This window comes from Rhinolophus hipposideros (assembly GCF_964194185.1).
Source record: "Rhinolophus hipposideros genome assembly, chromosome: 9".
In the NCBI taxonomy this organism is placed as follows: Eukaryota; Metazoa; Chordata; class Mammalia; order Chiroptera; family Rhinolophidae; genus Rhinolophus; species Rhinolophus hipposideros.
Window position 1 is genome coordinate 76144308 of NC_138055.1, and position 24357 is coordinate 76168664.

At 34.7% G+C, this 24357-nt stretch overlaps 1 protein-coding gene across 4 annotated transcripts in view; it reads left to right on the forward strand.

Annotated features, from left to right (window-relative positions):
* Positions 1 to 24357, forward strand: part of METTL25 (methyltransferase like 25) — a 98758-nt gene that overhangs the window by 25337 nt on the left and 49064 nt on the right. For all 4 annotated transcript variants that reach the window (XM_081060633.1, XM_081060635.1, XM_081060632.1 and 1 more), the window contains exons 4-5: positions 2316 to 2915; positions 5464 to 5611. In XM_081060633.1, coding sequence (XP_080916759.1) covers positions 2316 to 2915; positions 5464 to 5611 — 748 coding nt within the window. The remainder of the gene's footprint in view (positions 1 to 2315; positions 2916 to 5463; positions 5612 to 24357) is intronic.

Sequence of the window (24357 nt, forward strand, 5' to 3'; positions counted from 1 at the left end):
TTACTTCGAATATAAGAAAATTTCCTCATGTGGCTCATACTTATTTCAGGGTTTAATTGATTTTAGGAATTAAAGATAGATATAATAAGATTAGATAATGATTTCTTATGAGGGTATTTCTGTAATTGTCCATTTATTTCTTCGAAAAGACCTGGCAGTGCAATAATAATCCTGGTAATTTTTTTCTCTTATCATTTTTGTCTTTATTAAGGTATAATTTACCTGTTCATCAATTCTAGGTATACAGTTTGATGAATTTGGTAATTGTGTGTAGCTATGTAACCACCACCATGTAGAAAATATTTCTGTCACCATAAAAAAGTTTCCTCATGCAATTTTGTAAGATATTTTCTCTTCCATTCTCAAGGAACTACTGATTTGCTTATAGTTTTGACTGTTCTAGAATATCATATAAATGGAATAAAATAGTATACACTTTTGTAGTTGTCTTCCTTCCTTTAGCACATAGCTTTTGAGAGTCATCAAGGCTGTTGTGTGTATTTACTCTTTGTTCCTCTTTCTTTCTGGGTAGTATCCATAGTATGGTAATACCGCAATTTGTTTTTCCATTTACCAATTGATGGACATTTGAGTTGTTTTTAGGTTGCTGTGAATATTCGCATACAGAATTTTGGACATATTTTCATTTCTCATGGGTCACTAGCTCAGAGTGGGATTTGTAGATCATATAGTAAGTGTATGTTTTATCTTTATGGCACAGGTGTCCAAACTGCGGCCCACCGGCCAATTGCAGCCGCAATCCATTTTTAATTGGCCCTCAGCAAATTCTGAAAATATATTTAGTTTACTTAAATAAACCAGGTGATGCAATACGTACTTCACCTCGAGTGAGTGCCCTGGCTGTTTGTGTATCTTACCGCATATGGCCCTTGGTAAAAAACGTTGAAAAAAGTTTGGACACCCCTGCTTTACGGTAAACTGCTATGTGTTCCAAAGTACCTGTGCCATTTTACATTTATATGTATCTCATTATGATTTCAGTTTGCATTTCCCTGATGACTAGTGATGCTGGGCATCATTTTTTATTGGCCACTTGTATCTTATTTTGTGAAGTGTGTGTTCAAATATTTTGCCCCATTTTTAATTGGTCGCTTGTCTTATTATTGAGTTGTAACAGTTCTTTATATATTCTGGATACAAATTATTTGTCAGATGAATGATCTGCAAATATATTATTTCTTTTTTAACTATGTATTTTGAATAGCAAAAGTTTTAATGAAGTCCGCTTTTTAAATTATTTATTTTATAGTTTATGCTTTTTTCTGTCCTACGTAAGAAATCTTTGCTTCTTCCAGTGTCTCAAAGATTTTCCCATATTTTCCTCCAGAAGGTAGTGGTTTTTACTATTGCATTGATCTGTGATCCACTGTTAATTAATTTTGTATTTGGCATGTGATGGACAAAGTTTTCTTTTCTTTTTTTCCCTCCTACAGACATCCAATTATATCAGCTCTGTTTTTTGAAAAGACTATCTTCTCCATTGAATTACGTTAGCCATTCTGTCAAAACTCAGTTAACTATACAAGTGTCAGTCTATTTCTGAACTCTATTTTCATCATTGATTTATATGTCTGTTTTTATACCAACACTATGCAGTATTGATTACTGTAGTTTTATATTGATTCCAAATCCATGTAAATCTTCCAACCTTATTCTTTTACAAAATCGTTTTGTTTATTCTAGGTACTTTGCCTTTCTGTATGAATTGTAATAGAGTCTGCTAATTCATGAACATGGTATATCTTTATTGAGATCTTTTAAACTTTTTTTATGCAATGTTTTATACTTTTCAGTGTATAGGGTTCTTACACAACCTTTGTTACATTTATTCCTAGATAGTCTAGTCTTATACTATCTTAACTCAGTTGGTTTTAAATTTTATTTTCTAATTGTTCTTTGCTACTATATTGTATATGGTCTGACTGTTCATTATTAATTTCTAATGATACTGTATCCTAACACATTGCTAAATTCACTTACTTGTTCTGTTAGCTTTTCTTGTATATTCCTCAGAACTTTTTGCAGACACAATCATGTCATATGTGAAGAGAGTTTTATTTCCAATATTTATGTCTTTCACATCTTTTTCTTGACTTATTACACTGTCTAGAACCTCTTTTAAAAAGCTCAATAAAAAAGACGAGAATGGTTGGTTTTTAATAGGAATCAAAAAATTAAAATAAAAAACAAACATTATACAACCATTTGTTTACTTGCTTTAAAAAAATATCAACAATGCTTTTAATTACCATCTGACTAAAATTATTTAATTCACTCTGTTTTTCTTACTTCAGGTAATTGACCTGGGTTCTGGAAAAGGCTACCTAAGCTCCTTTTTGTCCTTGAAGTATGGCTTAAAAGTTTATGGAATCGATTCCTCTAATACCAATACTCATGGAGCTCAGGAGAGAAACAGGAAATTGAAGAAACATTGGAAAATATGTCATACTCAGTCAAAATCAGATGTCAATGGACTGGCATTAAAAATGGCCAAAGGAAAGAAAATGCAAGGTGAAATTCAGTATAAAGCAAATACTGAGGAAGTATGTAACAACAGTCCTACAAGTCAAGAAATGATGTCTACCTCAGAGTTTTTGCCTGATTTTTCAGTCTCTGTAATTTCTAACATCAGAAAACAAATGGAAAACCTACATGTCTGTTCACATCGAGAAGAAAATTTGTGTTTTGCAAATGCCTTTTCTCTTATAGACCTTTTGCCTATTAATGCCATAGAACCTACTTCTTCATCTCGAATGCCCAAGAGAAAAATGTCAGAAGCAAATAGAGAGAGAAGAAAAACAACATCAAAGTCAACTGAATCGAATATATATTCACCTTTAACATCTTTCATCACTGCTGATTCAGAATTACATGATATTATTAAAGATCTGGAGGTGATTTCACTTTTGAATTTCTTAATTTGATTTATAAAAATGCGCTAAGACATAGAATTAAATTTTAGCAGTTAGCTTACTTAACCTACATATCTTATTTGATTACATTAACCTAAAAGACCAAGAAAATCAAACTATATTTTGGCTTTCATAATTCTTACAGTTATCAAAATTTGACAAGAGTACAAAAATCTGACAGTCTGACAATTTTCCAGAATAGAGTGCCTTCCACTCGTTTCAAGCCTCCTAAATCAGACAGAAGCAGCAGCGCAAAACTAGTAAGCTAAATTCTTATTATGCAATTTAGAGATTGTTAAAATTCCAATCCAAGGAAACCCTTACATTTTAATTTATGTTTGAAATAAAGAGGTATCTAGGGCAGTATTATGTTTAATGTTAGCATTGGTAATATGCAGTGTTTTTGAGCAAGAGTAGCTTCTGAGTATTCTTACATAATTTTAACTTTTTCTAAATTACAAGTGTGTCAAATTGTGTAAATTGAAAGACAGTACATCTCAAAACAAAGGCAACATTGTATGTTAAAACAATAATGTAGGGGAGCTTCTAGAAATCACTGGAGTACCTCATTGCCTTAAAAAAACAAGGTAGCCTTTGACATTGTAATATTCTACTCTTGTTAAATTTTTCAGAAATTCTTCCCTAAAGATAATAAATAAACAAAAGTTACCAGAGTTCTTTATAATTTTAAATTCTTGTTTGGTAGCTGACCACTGTTTGATCATCTTGTCATTTTATAATGGGGAATTGTTTCCCTCTCTATATTGGATTTCACGAGTTAAGGGAAACTGGTTAATCCTCATTAATTTTTTTTCCTACGTATAAAATCAGTAATTAGATTATATTTTAACCTTTTTTTAGGGTTAAATAACCCCAATTACTTTAACCTAACTTCAAAAAATAGAAATTTTAGTGCTTATTATCATATATTCATGTTTTTCAAAATCTTGTTGAAAGTATGATCAAAAGTATATGCAAACTCATAAGAATTTGTCTAATATAAGATATGTTAGAAGAGTATTTCTTGGGTTCTGTAGTGAATTAGCAATTTAATAAACAGAATTAGCCAATGTGTCCCATTCCCTCCCCAACCCAGAGCACGCGCATACAATAATTAAATGTTTTACTGTTGGGATAATATGGTGATTGCAAATATTTGTCTGCCATGTACTAATATTAACTAATCTTATATGATGACTGCAGTAAAGAATGCGATTAAATGTTCTTATGTTATCCTTAGGGAGAGCTAAGCTAAGCTTAAAGAGAGAGATTTATGCCTGTTTTGTTTTATCCTTAATTAGTAATAAACCCTTCCTCTCTGAATTCATTTTTTTTATAACTTTATAACATCTAAATAAAACCTACCTAAACTATCTAATCATTGAGAAAATCAAAATAGTTGCACACAACACTCCAAAAACTATGCATGGCAGAGAATGGTGAATGAAGCAACTGAATGTCCGATCAGGTCAAAGTTACTTACAGGTACAGTTTTTTTCTTTAGACTTCAGTCCTGCTTTTTGTGTAGATTACATGAACTAAAATAACATTTTTAGGAAAATTAAATGAAATGCAACGACTGTATTTTTTCTGATAGTTAATAAAAATATGCTGGACTCACAACTTAATATCTGTGTTTCGAATTTATAACATGATAAGAATAGAAAACATATACTGAATTTTATTGTGTGCCAGAGAGTGTATTAAGTCGTTTATCAGTATTTATCAGTATTAACTTCTTTAAGTCTTGCAATTAACTCATTGAGGTGAGGTTCTATTATTACCCTCATTTTACAGACGAGGAAATTAAGGCACTGAAGAGTTAAAACGAACTTGGTATATTAATCAAGATTCCATGAGTATATGCAGCTGTACCCCTTCTGTGTGTGTATACATTAAAATTAGGCTTTGGGTAATTAGAGGAAACATTTCATAGGGGAATTTTTAAATAAAATTCATATTATAAAGTTTAGAATAAAAATATTTATATTGAATTTCATATTGCAATATTTGATATGGTGAATGAACTAAGTAAACTTTTTTGGTCTTGGAGTAGAAATGTTAATTTAGCACCACATACTTGTTTTTTATGGCAATGTTTTATAAGTTTTAATTGGCAATTTGTGAAGAAGTGAATAAACAGAAATGACTAGTAAGGTATAAATGTCTCTCAAATCACAACTTTGTCCTAGTAATGCATGCAACATTTGATTTGTTCAACCTTTACTTTGGCTAGTTGTTAAGCAAATTGTTAGTTGTAAAAGAGAAAAGAGGAAATTCAAATGGATAAGTAACTAAAAACAGAAAAAAGATCAACTCAAAAGTATGTCGGTTGTGATAAATGGTCACAGTCATTTTGCCTAAAAAGGAAAAAATTATTTGTCATGAAAATAAAAAGCAATACCTTCTAGGTAGAGTTTGATCATTTTAAAAAGCTCAACATATTCTAACCAACATTTAAAATCTTCACCTGAAATGTGTTTTTAGCATTTTTTTTAATTACCAAAATTTATTTTTCTTATTTTTAAAGGATTGTTTGATGGTAGGTCTGCATACTTGCGGTGATCTTGCTCCAAATACTCTCCGAATATTTACTTCCAAGTCTGAAATCAAGGGAGTTTGCAGTGTGGGTTGTTGCTACCACCTCTTATCTGAAGAGTTTGAAGACCCACATAAAGGTACAAAGCTCTCCATATCTCATAATTTTATTTATTTCAGCATAATGGCTGCTTCCTATGGTTTAATTGCTGACATGATTGTTATTTTGAGTTAACATTTGAAATAATGTCTGATATTCTTGCAATTTTAATGTTATAACAAATGAAATTTTGAGGCACTGTCAACTTAGGTATTTTATTATAGTTTCTTTTGGTCATAAATGGTCTTTATGAATGATGAAAACTGCAAATATTTGAAATTTTTAGGTGGTATGTTTTAGAGAACATCTCTAAAAATACTGGTGAGATATACATTTACTAAGTTGGAAAGCTAAGTTGTTTTGTCATGAATATAGAGTTGTGAGGTTTCCTTTCATTTTCAAGGAGGCCTTTTCCATTTTGTAAGGAATATTGATACTTCTCAAAAAGAAATTCCTTATTGTATTTTGAAGAGTCAACATACTATGATTTTAAAAAGCTGCAAAATTGTGCGATTGCATTTCAGTAATGGTTCTCAGCCTGTGCTCCCTGAGCTGAGACAGACAGTGCCTGTGGAGCCAAGTACAGCGTACCCTGACAGGACTGCAGACACCCCACAGCCCTAAATCCAGAGCAACTTTTGGAATTCCTGTTTGATCCATTTTATATGTTGTGTCTCTCCATAAGATATGCTTTCAAAACCACCGGTTCAGGTGGTTATTTAGTCTACTAATATTAGCAATTCTCTTTTCTATTAGTTTAATAACGTCTTGATCAAGATCCAGTGTCCCTTGCTAAGAATTTTTAAGAATATTGTGTGCATATGGATGGTATTGTTTGTTCTTTTCCTCAGTTTTAAAATCTAGATGAATATGAAATTTTTATTATCTTTTATTTAGTCATGCATAACCAGTAAAACTTATGATTGTATAATTCTACTGAAATTTGGCTGGGTGAAACAGAGGTCATCATTAGAACTGGAAAAAAAATTTTATGAAAAACAATTAATTGCATTTGATTTCTTTCATGTCAGACTTTTAAAAGTATATTTTAGGAAAGATGCACAAAAGTAAAATTGTGAATGTATAGAGATATACAGAGTGAGAGAAAGAAAGCAAATTGGCAAAAAGTTAACAATAGCTTAGTTTAGATGGAGAATATATGTTTTTCTTGCCATTACTTCAACCTTTTCTCTGAGTACACAAATTTTTAACATAAAAATTTGGGGAAATAGTGAACATAAAAATATATATTTTTAAATATATATTAAGGTATATACCCAAATATTTACACTATATTTTAATCTTTTTGTGTATCTTTTCTAAAAGAAATGGGGAAAAAACCCTTAAATACAGTCACAGTTTTACAACTTTGAAAATATTAAATGTATAGAGTTTTCCTGGACCAACAATAGCGTGAGATTCTACGTAAGGGAGGATTGGTTCTTAGTTCAAGAGCTTCTTTTGCTGTAGGGCTAATGAAATGGGTTTTTTAAATAAGCGGCTCAATTGGGGGTAGGTTTAGACTCTTAGTGTTTGTTTCAATTCAGAGGTACTGTCCTATCATGTAAGATCTTTCATTTCAGCAGCCTGCTTCGTTCTTTCACTTGATCATCATGCTCGCAAAGATTCCCTCTCCTTCCAAAAGGCCTCGTCTCTTTAGGCAGTCCTTCTTAAGATTCCCATAGCTGGTCCTGCTGGTCCCTTGCAGCCATTGCTCTGTATCATCAGGTCTCAGACCTAATTTCAGTATTTCCTATCGTGGGTGGGATTCTCTCTTTTGAACAAGTGAGTAGGAATAGAAAAAATTTAAAATCATCGTTGCTGCATTGACAGCTGCACTTCACACTGGTAGAAGATAATATGATTGAATTGAACAAACCTTTATTTACCTACTATTTTCAAGGCACTGTGTTTGGCACTTTATGTATAATAAAGAGATAGGAGGAGCTCATAAAAAGTCAATACTTTAGGAAAGAAGTAAGAAACTCAAGTAGATGCAAAGCAGAGTTCAGTTCAGTTCAATATTCATTGAATGTCAGCTATGGCCCCCACTGTGCTAAGCAGGGTGATATAAAAATGTCTGATACCTCATCTTCATTCTTTCAAGGGATATAAAAATAGTCCTTAATTCCAGAAACCAGATAGTCCTTATTAGTAACTTAACATTTTTATTTGTAAAAAAATCATTTAGAATTGAAAGTTCAAATAATATAGAAATATTTTTTGGAAAAAAATGAAAAGTTCCCAGACCCACATTTTTGGTTTCTTGCAAACCTTTCCAGAAAAGAAAATGTATGCACATACATACACATATTCATTCTTAATACCGTGTCTTAAAAGATCAGTAGAAGTTAATCAGACAAACTAGAAGGGAAAGTATTGCAGGCAGAATAAAAGACGTGGGGTGATAAGTGTTCAAAATCACGTTTCCTTCGCTTTGCCTGCCATAGTCACTGATTCTCATTGAGTCTTCAGGGGAAAAGAGTTGAACAAAATTTTCGCACTCTCGAAATGAAAGCTTCTCAGTTAACAGATTCTCAAGTGTTGGTCTTGGATCCTGCCTCGGTGAAGGCAATTTCACTATCTCGTCTCTAGAATGAACGTTGCCTTTGTTCACTGAATTGATAGGACATTTTTGGCCCCAGGTTTCAGATAATAAAGTGTTGGAAAGGTTTGTTACAATGACTGGCAGCTACAAATTCTCATTTTTCCTCCTTGCAGGCAGACTCAATTCGTGGAAAGTCCTTCCTGTCAAAAATATCTTAACCAGTGACAATCATTGAGATTGTCAGGCTTAAGGGGCAAAAGCTAATAGTAACACCTTAGTGTTACTTGCTTTCCTCCTACATACCTGAAATAAACAGAGTTGGGAGTTTTGCTTGTCAGGAAAGCAAAGAATAAGCAGGAAGACACAGGACTAAGTGATATGATGAAATAGGTGGAGATATATGCAACATGAGTACCTTCAAATATTTTGAAGGTCAAGAAAAGAGTTGGAAAGCCAAAAGATAGAAGAAAAATGTAGGAAAATAAGTCATAGGAATAATGAAATCAACCTTGGTTTTATGCTGAAGTTTTGCCTTGCTTTGGACAGCTACATTTTCTCATCTCAAAAACCAGATAACAAAGGTAACTTACTCCCTTCTCTCTTTCCCATAACCCATCTTCATTTTTCTTGCTTTGTTTTTCTGGCTATAGTAAAAAGGAGAATATACAAATGATCTCCTGCACTTTTTATAACAGTGTTTCGCAACTCTGGCTGCCCAGCTGAATTAACTATGTGACACTTGCAGTATATAAGATCTGCTTCTGACCTTCTGAATATATATAATGAGACTTGACTACAAGTATTTTTAAGGAGCTCTGTAAGTAATTCTGATGAACAGCACGTATTATGGTTCCATTGGAAAACATACATCATTCTAGAAGATGACTTGTAGAAATATATTCAAGATTATTTATAGTTATTTCAACTTCTCCCATGCAGAGACTTAGGTGGACTCTACTCATGTGCTAATTTGCAAATCCAAGCCAAAGGCTAAACCCAAAAGGGCCCATGAGGGTATATCAAAGTCTGGAGTGCAGAGAGAGTTAGAGTAAAAAGACCCCAAAAAGTCCTTGAAGTGTAGAGCTCAGAGTGAAAAACTGAGGAAACCAAACATGAGAGGGCTGGAAACCAGATCATAAATACACAGTGAAGTTAAGGGTTAGAAACTACACAAAATCAAGGGGGAAAATCTAGCACGAGCAAGCAACATCCAAGATAATTATTATGAGTAGCTGTGGAATTTTGATAGCTTAACTTTATTGATGAGCAGTGTGTGTGTGTGTGTGTGTGTGTGTGTGTGTGTGTGTGTGTGTAGGCAGACAGTGGCAGAGTTTGTTACGGACTAGTTAGCAGTGACTTTTTGGATATAGTCTTGGATGTACGGCTGTAGTCTTACTTTGTATATACAACATATGCTATATAGTCCTAGTATCCCTGACTAAAATAGAAATCCTCCAGTATACAGTGTGTTTGATCTTTATGTTTAACTAACTTACAGGGCCAGAGGTTTGCATGCACACAGTTCGCATGTTTCTTGTTCTGTATCTAACACTAGGTTGCGTGGAGTTGGATCTCTGAATGGTCAAGTATGTCTTGTGTCTCTCCCTCCACATCTTACTCACCTGCCCCTCACCCTCACTTTGTTTGCACAACTGTTTTTAAGTTTGAATTGGGGCATGTGACCCTTTGGGATGTTAATTTGAGTTATTAATAGTCCGACATAGTGTACTAGAAAAGTCTGGTGTATACACTGCAACTTTTTATGATGATGTGTACTGTGTAAACAATATGTGCTTTCCATGACTGTGTTTACCCAATTCACTGTAGCAGACCATAGCGGTGGTCTGTCGTGAATGTCAATTTTCAAAAGTACCTCAAAGCTCTCTGAGCTATTATGAATACTGAAGTTACATCATGTTTTAAAAACTGCTTTTAAATATTTATACATTATGAGCCGGTAGTTCCTAGGAGAACAAGAAATACCAGGAACGATTTTATTGCAGTACTTTATAGTAAATATGTGTGTGTTTTTTCCCCAAGCTTGACTTGTTTCAGTGTTCCATCTTAATATTTATTATCATAATTAATTTATAATACTTATATAATCGCCTCCTCTGGAAGTTAGAGACAGAATTTCTTTTGGTTCTTTTTCCCATAAAGGTACAACATGCTGTAGGCAGCTACTGGTTACCTACCTATCCAGAACTATACATCTCTTCTTCCTTACTAACTAAACTATGATTTTGTTCAGCCCTTAGTTATTGGGAAGATTGAGCCTTTCTGTAGCGTCAGAAATTGGTGAATCTCAATCAAAATTAGTTATGATAATTCCACTTATTTAATAATGGATATGAGACACAATTCTTAATGATGAGGCATGAGGAGCATGTCTCTCGGGGTTTCCTAGAATTATTGTTTTGTTTTATTTTGGGGTTTTTTGTTGTTCTTAAAACTGAACGTAAGAGGAACATGACTTTTTTTCTGCCCCTGGACTTGGTCATCTGTATGTGCTTGTTCAACCTAATAGAGGTATCTCTATATCTGCCCACTGTGTATTCTGTTAGAAATTGGTGTTAGTGCTCTGAATGCTACAGGCCCAGTCTGAAGGATGAAAGGTAATTTTACTTTTCCTGTCAGCTTATCTGATCATTTCAGAGGCGTCGGAGTGAGGAGTAGAGGAAGAGCTGGGACCCTAGTGAGTCCCATGAGGGGATTTCATGGAGTTTTTCCCCTGGCCTACGTAACAGGAGCCCCTTCTAGGAGCAGCCCTTGTCAGGGCGTAGATTTGTGCTCCGTCTGTCCCCACCTCTTCCCAGCCCAATGCTCGGGAATCTTCTGGTATTATTAGTGCCTTCCAAAGACTGCACATTTTCAGAGTCAAGTGTAAATGGTGTAACTCTTGATAGCATTTAGCCTACCTTCATTTTTATCTCCAGCCTTCATGTGTTATGGGGCATTAAGGTGATTCTGTCATAGATTCCTCCATTTACTTTTTTTATTTTTTTTAAACCAGGGAGGGGCTTTAAATCATCTCTTAGTGGCCATTTTGATCTGGTCCTGCCATTTATGTATCAAACAGAAATGTGCCACGGGGAAATGGTATCTACTATAGATTGCATCTTAATTTATGTCACCAGTAGGAATTTTAAGGAAGGATGCTGGGTACTCGTATAGTCAGCTTCCCTGTCTTTGAGATTAACAGTTGGTTTCATTGCTTCACACTTAGAGGCACTTCACCTGGAAACCTGTCTGGAGGCTGAAGGAAAATATGTTGAGCATATTATTTTGAAATGTAACACGCTGTTTAAAAATAAGCTAATCTTGCATTTTGATATCTGTCAGATATCCAGCACATAGTATTAAAAACTCCTAAGACAGTATTAGCTAGTTAATATAGCATTAAATCATGTATTGTGTCATACAGGAAGATACGACTAATTTCTTAGTCATGTTAATGGGAGTGTATTATCCTATCATTGCAATAATGCATATGATTGCTGTCTGTCTTTTCAGTAAAGGTTTGACAGTATTTTTTATATCATATAATATGTACTTTATTAAACAAATCTTTGTATCTACTATGGGCTTTTAATAAAATGCTTGAAGTTTGGAGGAGAAGTGGAATAAAGTAAGATTGCTTTTCAAAACAGCATGTATTTGACTTCTATTTCCAGCCCTGTGGGAGATGTGATTTTTCTGAGGAACCCTCCTTCTACAGTTCAGCTAGATCCCAGCGAAATTAGGACATGTAATTTTTAAGGATTGCTGAGTCTACAAAAAAATAAGGGAATTCTCTGTGGATCAAGAAAAATCAAAACCAAAAAGTTAAAAGGAGATAAGGGGAAGAGGGAGGAAAAAGAGTTGAAAACAGAGCAGAGAACAGTGAGCCATAAAGTAGCAGACAGTGTCCTGAGACAAATGCTTGTCACCCTGGAATCCAGAGACTAATATTGGGCCTCCTGCATGGTGGCACAGGTGAACGTGACAAGTCCATACTAAGCCATGACCTTGAATGAGACAAAGCAGTCTTCAGTCAGTTCCATGTAAGAAGCACATTCAAATCCTTGTGCTCCCAAATTTAGGCCCTTGGAATTTCTTCAGATTAAAGTCTACTAAATATAAGCTGAAAACTGGAATTTCTTCAGATTAAAGTCTACTAAATATAAGCTGAAAGCTGAAAATATAAGCACAAAAGGTCTGGCTAGGTATCCTGTCTCCCCCCACCCCAACTAAAAATACTGAATATTGTTAAATTTTCATTCTGAAAAGTATTGAAATACTGGAAAGACACATAGTATTTATCAGGATAATATACAGAAGCATGCAGAAGCCCACACATGGTGGAGATACTGAAGCTACCAAGAGTATTTATGTACCCTTGAGCTTTGTTTTCATAGCCCTCCAAAGGGTAGGGTACAACGATGAAATCTATACTTAGGCACACACAGAAGGTTTCATAAGGCATATTCTCTTAAATTGAGAATTTTTGATAATAATTTGATAATAATTGAGAATAATTGAGAATAAAGGTAAGGACTGAAGTTAGGGCAGCAGTAGTAGAAATAAATTAGAAGAATTCAAGACATAGCTAAGATTGTTTAGAGGAATGTGAGATAAAGGAGAAGGAATTGTCAAGAATTATCTGTTTTCAGCTACTGGGTAGGAAATGGTGCAACTTGCATGATAGGAAACATTGGGGAAGCACCAAGTTTTGGGGCAAAAATGTGAACGTGTTCAATATTTTTAGATTGCTTTATATATAAGCAATCAAATTTTGGATAAGTTTTATAAATACAGACATCTAAATACGTGGAAGTGGAAGTATTATAGCATAATCACATAGGATTTATCTTCTCTTATTTTCCAGAAAATCTGTAAGGTAGCTCACTGGCTCATATGGCTCAAGGGGGTGAGAGCCAAGGTCTCTGCGGTTTTTTTGGCCTTTCACTTACGATTACATAATAGCTGCCACTTCTCCAGCCATTATAGTCCAAATGGAAAGAAATGTGAAGATGGAAGAGCATCACCCATCTGAGACAGTATCCTTTAAAGAGCACATTGCTTCTCCAAATGAAATCAAGATTCTGTGAGTGACAAAGGAGGAGAAACTCAATATTGGTAGGCAATTAGCATTCTGTGTGTGTGTGTGTGTGTGTGTGTGTGCGGGCAACAGTAATGCATGAATAAGGCACTGGAAGAAGAGTGAAAAGGAGAGTGAGGAATATAACGATATGTATATATAACAATACAATCATATCCATATCGTCTTCTTCCTTTTAATAATACAATCCCTCTTAGTTTTAATAACGCAAACATCACTTAGTCGCACAGCTAGAGTACCTGTCTCCCATATGATTCAGAACAATGTATGCGACTTATTTAAAGATACACTACTTGTCCCTCAGTTTTTTCATCTTCCCTTCTGGCTGAGGAATACCAATGACCTTGATACCAAAGCTGGCAGTTGGTGAGGTTGGCAGAGCCGCCCTACCCCTCTGCGTTTGGATAACACACTCTGTACTGCCTGCCTTCCTCTGCACAAGAGATAAATAGGCTTCTGTCTCGTTTATGGACCTGTGTTCTGAGATCCAGTGGGTAATCCTGTCTAGTACAGATGAATCGCAGGTCTTGTTCTGAATGTATCTCCTTTGTGGGAAACTGACCTAGAGACTGTGACTGTCTTCATGTACAGTGAATGTGCAACAAGCTGACAATAACCACAACAAACAATAACAAACTATGTATGATTTATAAATTATATATGAATACATATGATTTATAAATGATTTCTTAGAGATAAGGAAAAAAAGAGAACATGATAAGGGTTAAAAGAGCCATTCCGGCTAGAATGTGAAGATTATTTTCTGTTAGGAGATCAAGAAAGGCTTTATGAAGGTAGTAACTCGCAAATTGATCTTTGTAGAGTAGGATTTAGGTAGGCAAAAATGTGGAGAAGAGCATTCCAACTATAAGGAACAAGGTGGGTTTAGTTAAAGAGTAGGCGGTCACTCATTTGAAATAGATGAATACTCTAGTTAGATGGTAACCTAATTCATATGATGGAGGGAAATGTGACACAAGGTGGAAAAGAAAGGCAGGATTCAGTCTAAAAGGGCCTCATGTAAAAAGTCCATGGAAATGCAAACTTCTGAGCAAGACAGTAAGATGACCAAAAAACAGTTGTCAGGACCTGCGATTCTCAACCATGATATTCACTGGGACCCTACCAGCGGAACAGTGGGGTAAGGAAAGTACACCAGAAATCACGGGACCAAGGCTAGGGGAACGAACCCCACAGCACTATTTACCCCTAAAAAGGTACCCAGCTGCTTACATTGGTATTCAAAAGGAAAACTCCAGTCATATATGTGACGGCATCTATTGTCAAAGGGTCTTATTAGGAGTTTTGTACACATGCAGAAAAGAATTTCTGATCAGGTGCAAAACTACCCATGTCGGTTCCTAAATACTAACCTTTTAATGAGCATTTACCATGAGTGAAGTACTATCCCCAATACTTATTATTAACTCCTATAGTCCTCATAATACCCCTATAAAGTAATACTGTCATTATCATGTCCATTTTCAGGTAAGAAAAAAGAATCACAGAGAGGTTAAGTAACCTGCCTAAGATCACAGTTAATAAGTGAAGGAGTTAGTATTTTTGCCCAGTCAGCCTGGCCCTAGAGTCACTCTTAAACATCAGTCAGAAACTGGGATAAAGAGTTAGGATTCAGCCTCCTGTGGAGATTCTGTTGAATTTTTAAATATCAGGGCTACAACCCAATGTGTTAGCATTCTGGGATGGGTTCCAGTCTTATCAGAGGACTAGAATCTAAACCAGAACCTGAAATAAAAGCTTAGGCAGACTCTGTGTGAATAAGATGGGGTGTTTAGGGGAAGCTACACCTCAGGGGACACACAAATGCCAGTTCTTCCTAGATCAAGAGTAGAGGCCAAGCATGGAATTAAAGACTAATTCTAGCCCTCATCTGTTTTTAAGAATAGTGCTCCTTCAATACAGAAAAGCTTGGTTAATTTGAGTTTAGGAACTGGATAGGAATATTACTTTAGCAGAAACTGAGACACTTTTAGGACTGGCAAATCGATCCTCACTAATACTGGATTAAGACAGTTTCCTAATCTCTGTCTCCCTCTCTTCAGGTTTGTACCGTATGTAACTTATTTACAGTCGAATAAAGTGACCTGGTGCTATTTTCCTTCTCTAGAATATGGTACGGGTGAGGTGTCTCTGAGTGTCCCAGTGCATTTGGAAGTACTCATCTCCTGTCTTTTGGAGCAACACTCTCCTTAAGGGCCTCTACTTTGTGTTAAGGTTCAAGAAATATAGATGCTCGTTATAAGATAAATATGGCATCTCTCACATTCTATAAACTGTCTTTTTAGATAGATATCAGTGCTTTTGTTTACTAGGATTAAGATTTTATTAAAGTGGCATGATTTTTAATAGCTATATCCTGCTTTAATTTCACTTTTTTTTTTTCTTCACATCGTGTACCGCATCATTAACTTCTTATTTTTTTCTGTCCATTTTCTATTTGTGTGGGCCACACGGGACTCAAGGGAAAGGAGATTGAGAAAGCTTCAGGAAAATTCTGACTATAATGTAGGAAGCACGTGACTTCTGAAAAGCCACATCTTGGAAAGAAAGTAGTTAACCATACCTATAATCTAAACCAGAACCTGCTTTTTAAATATTTTTGGCTATAAATAATAGCAAGTTCATCTAATAGTGGCATAAGCGATAAAGCCATTAATTTCCTCACCAAAAGTCAGGAGGAGGTAGCAGTTCTAGGATTGGTTCACTGACTTGGTGGCATCAGCACACTGGGTTCACATCCTTCTCACGGGGCTGCAAGGTGACTTGCAGTTGTAAGCATCACGTCTTTCTGAGAAGTGGGCATGAGTTAGAGATTTTCTCCTCAGCCATTCTCTTCTTTAGTCAAGGAGGCGGGGGGGGGGGGGAGAGCCACGGGAATCTGTCTGGAAATTTCTTAGCAGAATTGCTTCATCTCATTGTCTAGACATGGTTCATGATGTAACTTTAGCTGCAAGGGAGTCTGGGAAAGTGAATATTTGACTTGTTCAGCCTCTTTGGGGAGGTGGTCAAAGTAGACAGGCATTAAAAATGACTGTTGAATAGCTTAGTAACAGCATCTGCGAAGCAACCTTTTTCTTCTTCTCACCTGTTCCTCGTCCTCCTTCATTCCTCCTTTGTTCTCTGTGTCTTCTCTTTTTTATGTCCTGACTTTGGGGATTGAGACGAGTAGCATGAGAGCACTCCCAAAAACGAGAGGGGCAATGATTTCTTCAGATGTTCTGTTGCTTTGGCACCCACCACATTATTTAATCATGCCTGGTTTAGTATGTATCTCACACAATAGACTGAGCAACTTTAAGACAAAAAGCTTGTCTTTAATTTTTTTCTTTGCCCAATTTTCCTTTGAATGTCCAGTATTCACCATAATATGTGATACATAGCAAGTGATCAATAACGGAATAACACAAGATAAAAATATAAATTAAGAAAAATCTTCAGCACTGGTTAAAACTAAAGAAGAAACATAGATCTTTGATGAGACATCTTAAGAAGAAATAATTATATTGACATAGGGTTTGGGAATTCTCAAGGTACTGGGCTGACTTTGTCCTTAGCAAAGATAAGAAACGGAAGGTTAGAGAGGGTATGCATTCCAGAGACCACTCACTGGAGCAAAATGATGAAAGCACACTATCCTGGTGAAATAGAGGTCTTATTTAATTTTTTTTTTAAAGATTTTATTGGGGAAAGGGAACAGGACTTTATTGGGGAACAGTGTGTATTTCCAGGACTTTTCTCCAAGTCAAGTTGTTGTCCTTTCAGTCTTAGTTGTGGAGGGCACAGCTCAGCTCCAGGTCCAGTTGCCGTTGCTAGTTGCAGGGGGCGCAGCCCACTATCCCTCGTGGGAGTCGAAACCTGCAATCTTGTGGATGAGAGGACGCGCTCCAACCAACTGAGCCATTCGGGAGGCAGCTCAGCTCAAGGCAGCTCAGCTCAAGGTGCCGTGTTCAATCTTAGTTGCAGGGGGCGGAGCCCACCATCCCTTGTGGGACTTGAGGAATTGACCTGGCAACCTTGTGGTTGAGAGCCCACTGGCCCATGTGGGAATCGAACCAGCAGCCTTTGGAGTTAGGAGCACGGAGCTCTAACTGCCTGAGCCACCGGGCCGGCCCCAGGTCTTATTCAATTTTAAATCTACATAAACTCAGATTCCTTTGTGATTATTAATTGTAATTCCTCTTTGGTATTACTTAAGAAGAAACAGAAGTTACCAAATATTTACCAAATATTTACCAAATAAAACTAGGAATTTTTTATTTCTCTTCCAAGCATGTTGTCTTTAACTGCAAAGCATATAATGACCAAAAAGTTGGTAAAACATGTTTGTGAAAGGAATTTATTTTGTTCTCTTGATTACAGCAGTGGTTTCACTTTTTTTTTTTAACCTCAGATCCACGTTAAGACATGCATTTTACATCACTACCTAGTGTGTATATAGATAGATAAATAAAACTAGTACTGAAATTTTACAAAAATGTACCCTTTTTTTGGTTAATATTTGTTCTTTAAAAGGTACTGGCTCTTTCTTCCAACACGAAATACATGCTGATGTTTTTATTCTATTCCTTTGTATTAAATTTTCTAAAATACTTTCACTAAATTGATTTCATTACCCATTAATGAGCTGTAGCCAGTGGTATGATTATAAACGTTCAATGGTTGTCTCTGTCCCTGAATAAAAGCCCTAAAATCAATGTTTCCTGATTTCCGTGGTATAAATACACCCAGTTTGGTCAATTTTAAGCTAGTGACCTCATGTCACTGAATGCTGAATTGGGAAGAGATGACACAATCAGCTTTCTCTGGAGCCTGTACAAGCCAGCTTTACACCCCTGGCTGTAAGCCACAGTTTAAAATAAATATAAATTTGTATTTGTTATTACCAGATTCATAAACTTCAGAGTTGGAAGAGGAAATATTTTACTTCATTTATATGCCTCCCAGTTCATTACATGAATGTTTTTCTAAGAATTTTAGCATAAAATTTGAGAAAATAAAAAGAAATTAACAACAAATTATAAGTAATTACATTTCAAAATAATTCTTTGAAGAAAGCTTTAAAAACAAATTATAAATGATTGATTATATTTGAAATTATTTTCACTGAACTTTCTTTTAGCCCGTCTATAAATCATTCATTTTTAATCCAGAATCTGGATATTGGGACCTAGAAACTTTTTAGCAGCTCCTACTAATTTAAAACCAACCTGAAATTAAAATGAAGACTCTGAATTATGAGAACTTACGAGCTAATTTGCTAACAACTTTGCTCATCCAGAATGTCAGCAGACATTTGTTCAACATAAAAATGGTGCTGAAATTTGGGAGACCCTCAAGAAGCTGTGTACCTACCTACTGTCCGCTTTGCTAGATACCAGGGGATTTCTACATAAAACGATTTAAAGAAATGTACAACCCAAGGGGAAGACAGATAACAAGAGACAGTTGTCATACCGTGTGATAGGTGCGATACGAGTATTAGAGTTATGTACAAGTTACAGTGTAGGCCTAGAGATAGTGATACCTAAATGCCCAAGGGTTCCAGCGCCACATAGAAGAGAGGGGGCTGGGTTTTACTTCTGCCCCTGCAGCACTGTAGCCTTGGATAAATCAGTTAGCTTTTGTGGGTCATCTGTAAATGCGTGAAAAGCAGTTCAATTATTAATAGATGATTTTAGAGGTCTCTTACGACTAGTAATATGATTCTGTGACTTGAGTGTAGCTTTTTGAAACATGCCTTTTTTTTTTCAACTCACCTGTATTTATCATGACATTTAGGTTTAGTTTTGGTATCTCTTTTTATTAATTGTATTGGGTTTACAGAAACAAATACTTTGCTTTCCTGCAATTGATTCTGCATTTGAATGATAATGTGGAGTTTTTGGAAATCATACTTTTAAATCTTTGCCAGTATAATAATGGCCATAAATGTTGTTTTCCCCAAAGTTTTATATGTTTGGTTTTTGAGATGTCAAATTCCATAATAATAATTTTTAGTAAATGCATATTTAAGTTTTCATTTACTTAACTGTCCACTATTAACAGTTTATTCGCTCTTTCAGTAATTCACTCAGAAACTATCAGGAGCTGTCTCAGCTTGACTAAGGTATTGCTCTTATAATCTCAGAGCAGGTAGGTAGACCCTACTATCAGCCTTGTGGATTCAACTGTTTATGAGCTTTTGTTACAATATCACTACTTCTCACCATTCAGCTGGGCTTATGTCTCAGAAAAATTCTTACCAGTTAATTTGGGATGAATACAGAGATTTGTAGATGTACCTGTCAGTCATCACGCAGTTACCTCACACAGACAACTGTATCTGATCTTCAGTCAGTTTTATGTTTCCTAGAGTATTGGCTGATTTTACTTACACCATCGGATATCTTCTTAGTGCCTAGAAGTAGTTAGAAATAAAGTTTTAATACATTTTTTCCCTTCCTTTCTTTAATTTGCAGCTCATTATTTTTCACGACTAATATAAAATGGTGTTTGAAGCTCATGCAGATTGCATTTATTTAGCGTTTAAAAAGTTCTCCCTGTGCTTACAGTAAATAAAAGAAGTCAAGAATGTAATTAAATCTAAAATAGAAAATTAATATGTCTACTTAAAAGAGTTAGTAAACAGAAATAGTTTATGCTTCAAATATAAAGTAAATAAAATCAAAATTGATAGAAATTCTGCCCAGGAAGTTGACTATCAAACTAATAAAAAAACAGACTTTTAAATTTTTTTTTTTTAATTTAAGCATAGTTGGTATACAATATTATATTAGTTTCATGTGTACAATATAGTGATTTGACATTTATACACCGTACAGTGTGATCAGCACATTAAGTCTAATAATCATCTATCACCGTGCAAACTTACCACAATATTATTGACTATATTACCCTTCATCTTTTTCACCCATCCCCCAACATCTCTCCCTTCTGGCAACCATCAGTTTGATTTCCGTTTCTATACGTCTGGTTTTGTTTTGTTTGTTCAATTGTTTTGTTTTGTTTTTAGATTCCAAGTGTAAGTGAAACCATACAGTATTTGTCTTTGTCTGACTTGTCATACCCTCTAGGTCCGTTCATGTGGTTGCAAATGGCAATATTTTATTCTTTTTTATTGCTGAGGAATATTCATGTATGTGTGTACCACATCTTCTTTATCCATTCATCTATCAGTGGACACCTAGGTTGCTTCCGTCTCTTGGCTATTGTAATAGTGCCGCAGTGAACATAGGGTGCATAAATTTTTTTGAATTAGCGTTTTCATTTTCTTTGGATAAATACCCAGAAGTACAGTTCCTGGGTCATATGGTAGATTTATTTTTAGTTTTTTGAGAAATCTTCATAGTGTTTTCCATAGCGGCTGTACCAGTTTGCAGTCCCACCAACAGGGTACAGGGTTCCCTTTTTCTCTACATCTTCGCCAACGCATGTTATTTGTTGATTTTTCAATAACAGCTATTCTGACTGGTGTGAGGAGTATCTCATGTGGTTTTGATTTGCATTTCCTTGGTGCTTAGTGATGTTGAGCGTCTTTGCGTATGTCTTGGGCCATCTGTATGTGTTCTTTGGAGAAATGTCTCTTCATGTCTTCTGCCTGTTTCTTGAAAACAGGCTTAAAAATTTGATTTACATTTTACTAGTTTCATATACAAATTTGGATTTGTATACTTTGGAGCAAATGATCTTGAAAAATACTTTTGCTATATAGCATTCTCACATTTTTCCTCCCAGGGTAAATAAATTGTAAGCAAGTTGTCTAAATTTTTTTCATCATCGCTCTGGCACAGTGAGTAAAATTTCATAGGAAGCAACATAATTCCTAATATTAGTGTAAAAACTGTCTCATTGACTTAATGTTTCAGATGTTTCACGTGTTGCAATGTAGTCTCGATAAACAACTATAAAGAGTATGTAAGAGCAAGCAGAGGGAACTTGTCATGCAGAGTAAGAAGCATCATTAGGGAGCTGCTATCACAGTGTTTTCTCTCAACTCCTGGACTTGACCATTCTTATAGCCGTGCTTAAACATACCAAGACAGTAGTATCTAGACTGAGTATACTGAGAAACAGTGTTTTAATATAGGCATGACTATTAAAGTAATATACATACATTTTTTAACTGGGTGTTTAGTTTCTCTTGTATATGTAAGATACTTTACATAATTCCCTTGAGATTGCATATCCAGCTGAAGTTTTAACCAAAGTATAAGTGAAATACTCATACATTGATTATATAATGGAACTAGAAGTGGAGATGAGAAGCAGAAAAAAGGATGTTGTACATCGGGCTAGACCTGGCATGGTCTAGAGCAGGGGTGTCAAAACTGTGGCCCACGGGCCAACTGTGGTCCGCAATCCATTGTTAATTGCCCCGCAGCAAATTCCAAAAATACATTTAGTTTACTTAAATAAACCAGGTGAAGCAATACGTACTTCACCTCGAGTGAGTGGCCCGGCTGTTTGTATTTTACCACATATGGCCCTTGGTAAAAAATGTTGAAAAAAGTTTGGACACCCCTGGTCTAGAGAGAAACAATTGAGAAATAATAAATTATTCTTTTAGCTTTGACTAGTCAGCTAAGCTCCTTTAGAATATTCTGCGAAGCAAAAGTCCATACATAGAATAGATATCAGTGACTTAAATAGAAGGTACGTTCTGGTGAAAACAGGAGAGGATCAGTAGGGGCTCAATCCATATTTATGGAATTAATTAACATGAACATATGATCATTGTTCTGTGACTTCCTTTAAATGTATTGAATTCAAGGATCTTTCTCTAGTACTTCCTTTACAGCTTGAATCATTATTGATTCACATAAATGTTGATACACATAAATTTTTTTAAGCTACCAAAATTTTATACCTATATTTATTTTAATCATTTTAAGAGAGAGCAATATTTTGAATTTATCTACTTTTAAATTATCTAGTCATTCCTCTTCTGTTTGTACTGTTTTTATTTTTCAATTTATTATATGTATTATTAATACTGAGGAGTATAGATCTGATTTATATCGTTTTTTAATTAATTCTACTTATCCTTTTAGTATTAATATATTCTAGAAACCAGTAAACTATAAAAGCTTCAGAAATCTGGACAGTTCAATATAATTTTAATATGCCTTTTATTCTTTTGAATATTTTGAATACCATATACACTTAACCTTATTTAAAAATATTCTATTTAGCATTTCCTGTATTGATTAACATTTCTTTTATAATTTTCTCCTCTAACTTTTATAGTTTTTGTTTTATGCAGTTCTACAATGTATTTGGATTTATTTTTCTTTATAATTTGAGAAATGGCTCTAATTTTATATTTAAATAAGCATTTCTAATATGAACTATCTTGTCTCCTAAAAGATGGTCTATGCTTTTTACATCCACATTAGAAATACTATATTTAATATTAGCAATTTGGAACCATTTTCAAATTTGGAGATGAAATATTTTATTTATCCAGAGAACTTGCTAAGAATTGAAATGCTAATCACAGTAACTATTTAATAAAGCGGAGGTAGAAAAGTTTGCTTGAGTCTTTCTTTTGTGATTAAAATATATGTGGTTTTATACTACAGGGTTATATGAAAAGTTGCAAAATGTGCTTAAAAATGACAATTTTTAAATTAGCTCCTTTTCTTTATAATGTTTATAATGTTTAGATCATTATAAACATTGCTGAGCAGATTCAAAGTAAAAGATGATTTAAATGATGTGGTGTCAAATGGGTTTTAGAATCAGATTGTAAAGATCCATGAAAAATCAACAACAAAAAACGCTGTTGGGATTTTAATTAGCATGCATTGAACTTAAAGATCACTAAAGAGAGAAATGATGTCTTTATGATGTAAACTTTTCCTCCCAGTAACATACGTTATCTCTTCATTTACTTAGTTGTTGCTTCAGATATTTATTTTAATCTTGCCCAATTTTAGTTTGGTTTATTCCTGAGTATTCTTTTTTCATTCATGTAAGAAATTCTTATTTAATAACTGCCACTTATTAGTCACTATTCTAGGTACTAGGGATACAAGATTGAAAAAACTAAAGCCCCTGTCCTCAGTAAGCGTATATTCTAATAAGTCATCAGGCAATAGGAAAACAAGTAGATACATAATTTCTGCTTATAAACAGGAGAAAAACTAAACAAGAGAGCAGGATAGGGTATGTTAAGATCAAAGCAAACTCTTTCCAAAATCACTTACTTTATATATATTTTTTCTCTTTTTTTCTGTCTTTCAATAAAGGTTATTGTGGTTTTAAATCAGGTATTATAAAACCATCTAGATATGAAGGTATGATGTAAGATGAGATTATTGCTATAGAAGACCAAAATTTGCGTGTCTAAAGACATAATGTGTTCATTTGTCCTAGACAAAAATTATATGTCAGGTTTCATTTAGGTCTAAAGAAATTTAAGAAGCACATGCTTTCCAAAATAGAATGAGGACATTTAGATAATCTTGGTTTATCCTTGTAATTCTGTTGATTCAAGAAAGTTCTGTAGTAGGCACTAAAGGATACAAGGTAAGTGAAACACTCTACGCCTTAGGTAGCTTGTGATCCAGTGAGGAATTCAGAAGGAATTACATAGAACTTGCATGCGTATCTGAGCATGATATATTCATAGCCCATAGATCTTAATCAACTAAGAACATGAATTATTGAAAAAAATGAATGAAAGAAGTAATGATTGATAGATAAACCTAAAGATATTAAGACTAGGAGAGGGAGTAATTTTTTATAACAAAGGGATGAAGATAAGCTTTCTTAAAAAGGGGACATTTGGCTTTCATTTAGAAAGCTGAATGAGATAGGGAAGGACATTTTGAGATCTTTGCGGAGAAGAGGCACAAGAGGCAGAAACTGCGTGGTATGGTGTAAGTCAAGTCCACTTGGATGTATATGACAGAGAGTAAGGTGGGAGTGAGGGTGAAGATAGGAAAATATGAAAACTAAGAATAAATAATAAGTTGTTTTAAAAATAAAATACAACTGGAAAAACACAACAATAAATTAAGGCTTGATTGAGAGCCATGGATGGTATGCTGAGGTCTCAGAATGTTATTCAGTGGGAGACAAAATATACTTTTTACAATAAAAATATTTTGTG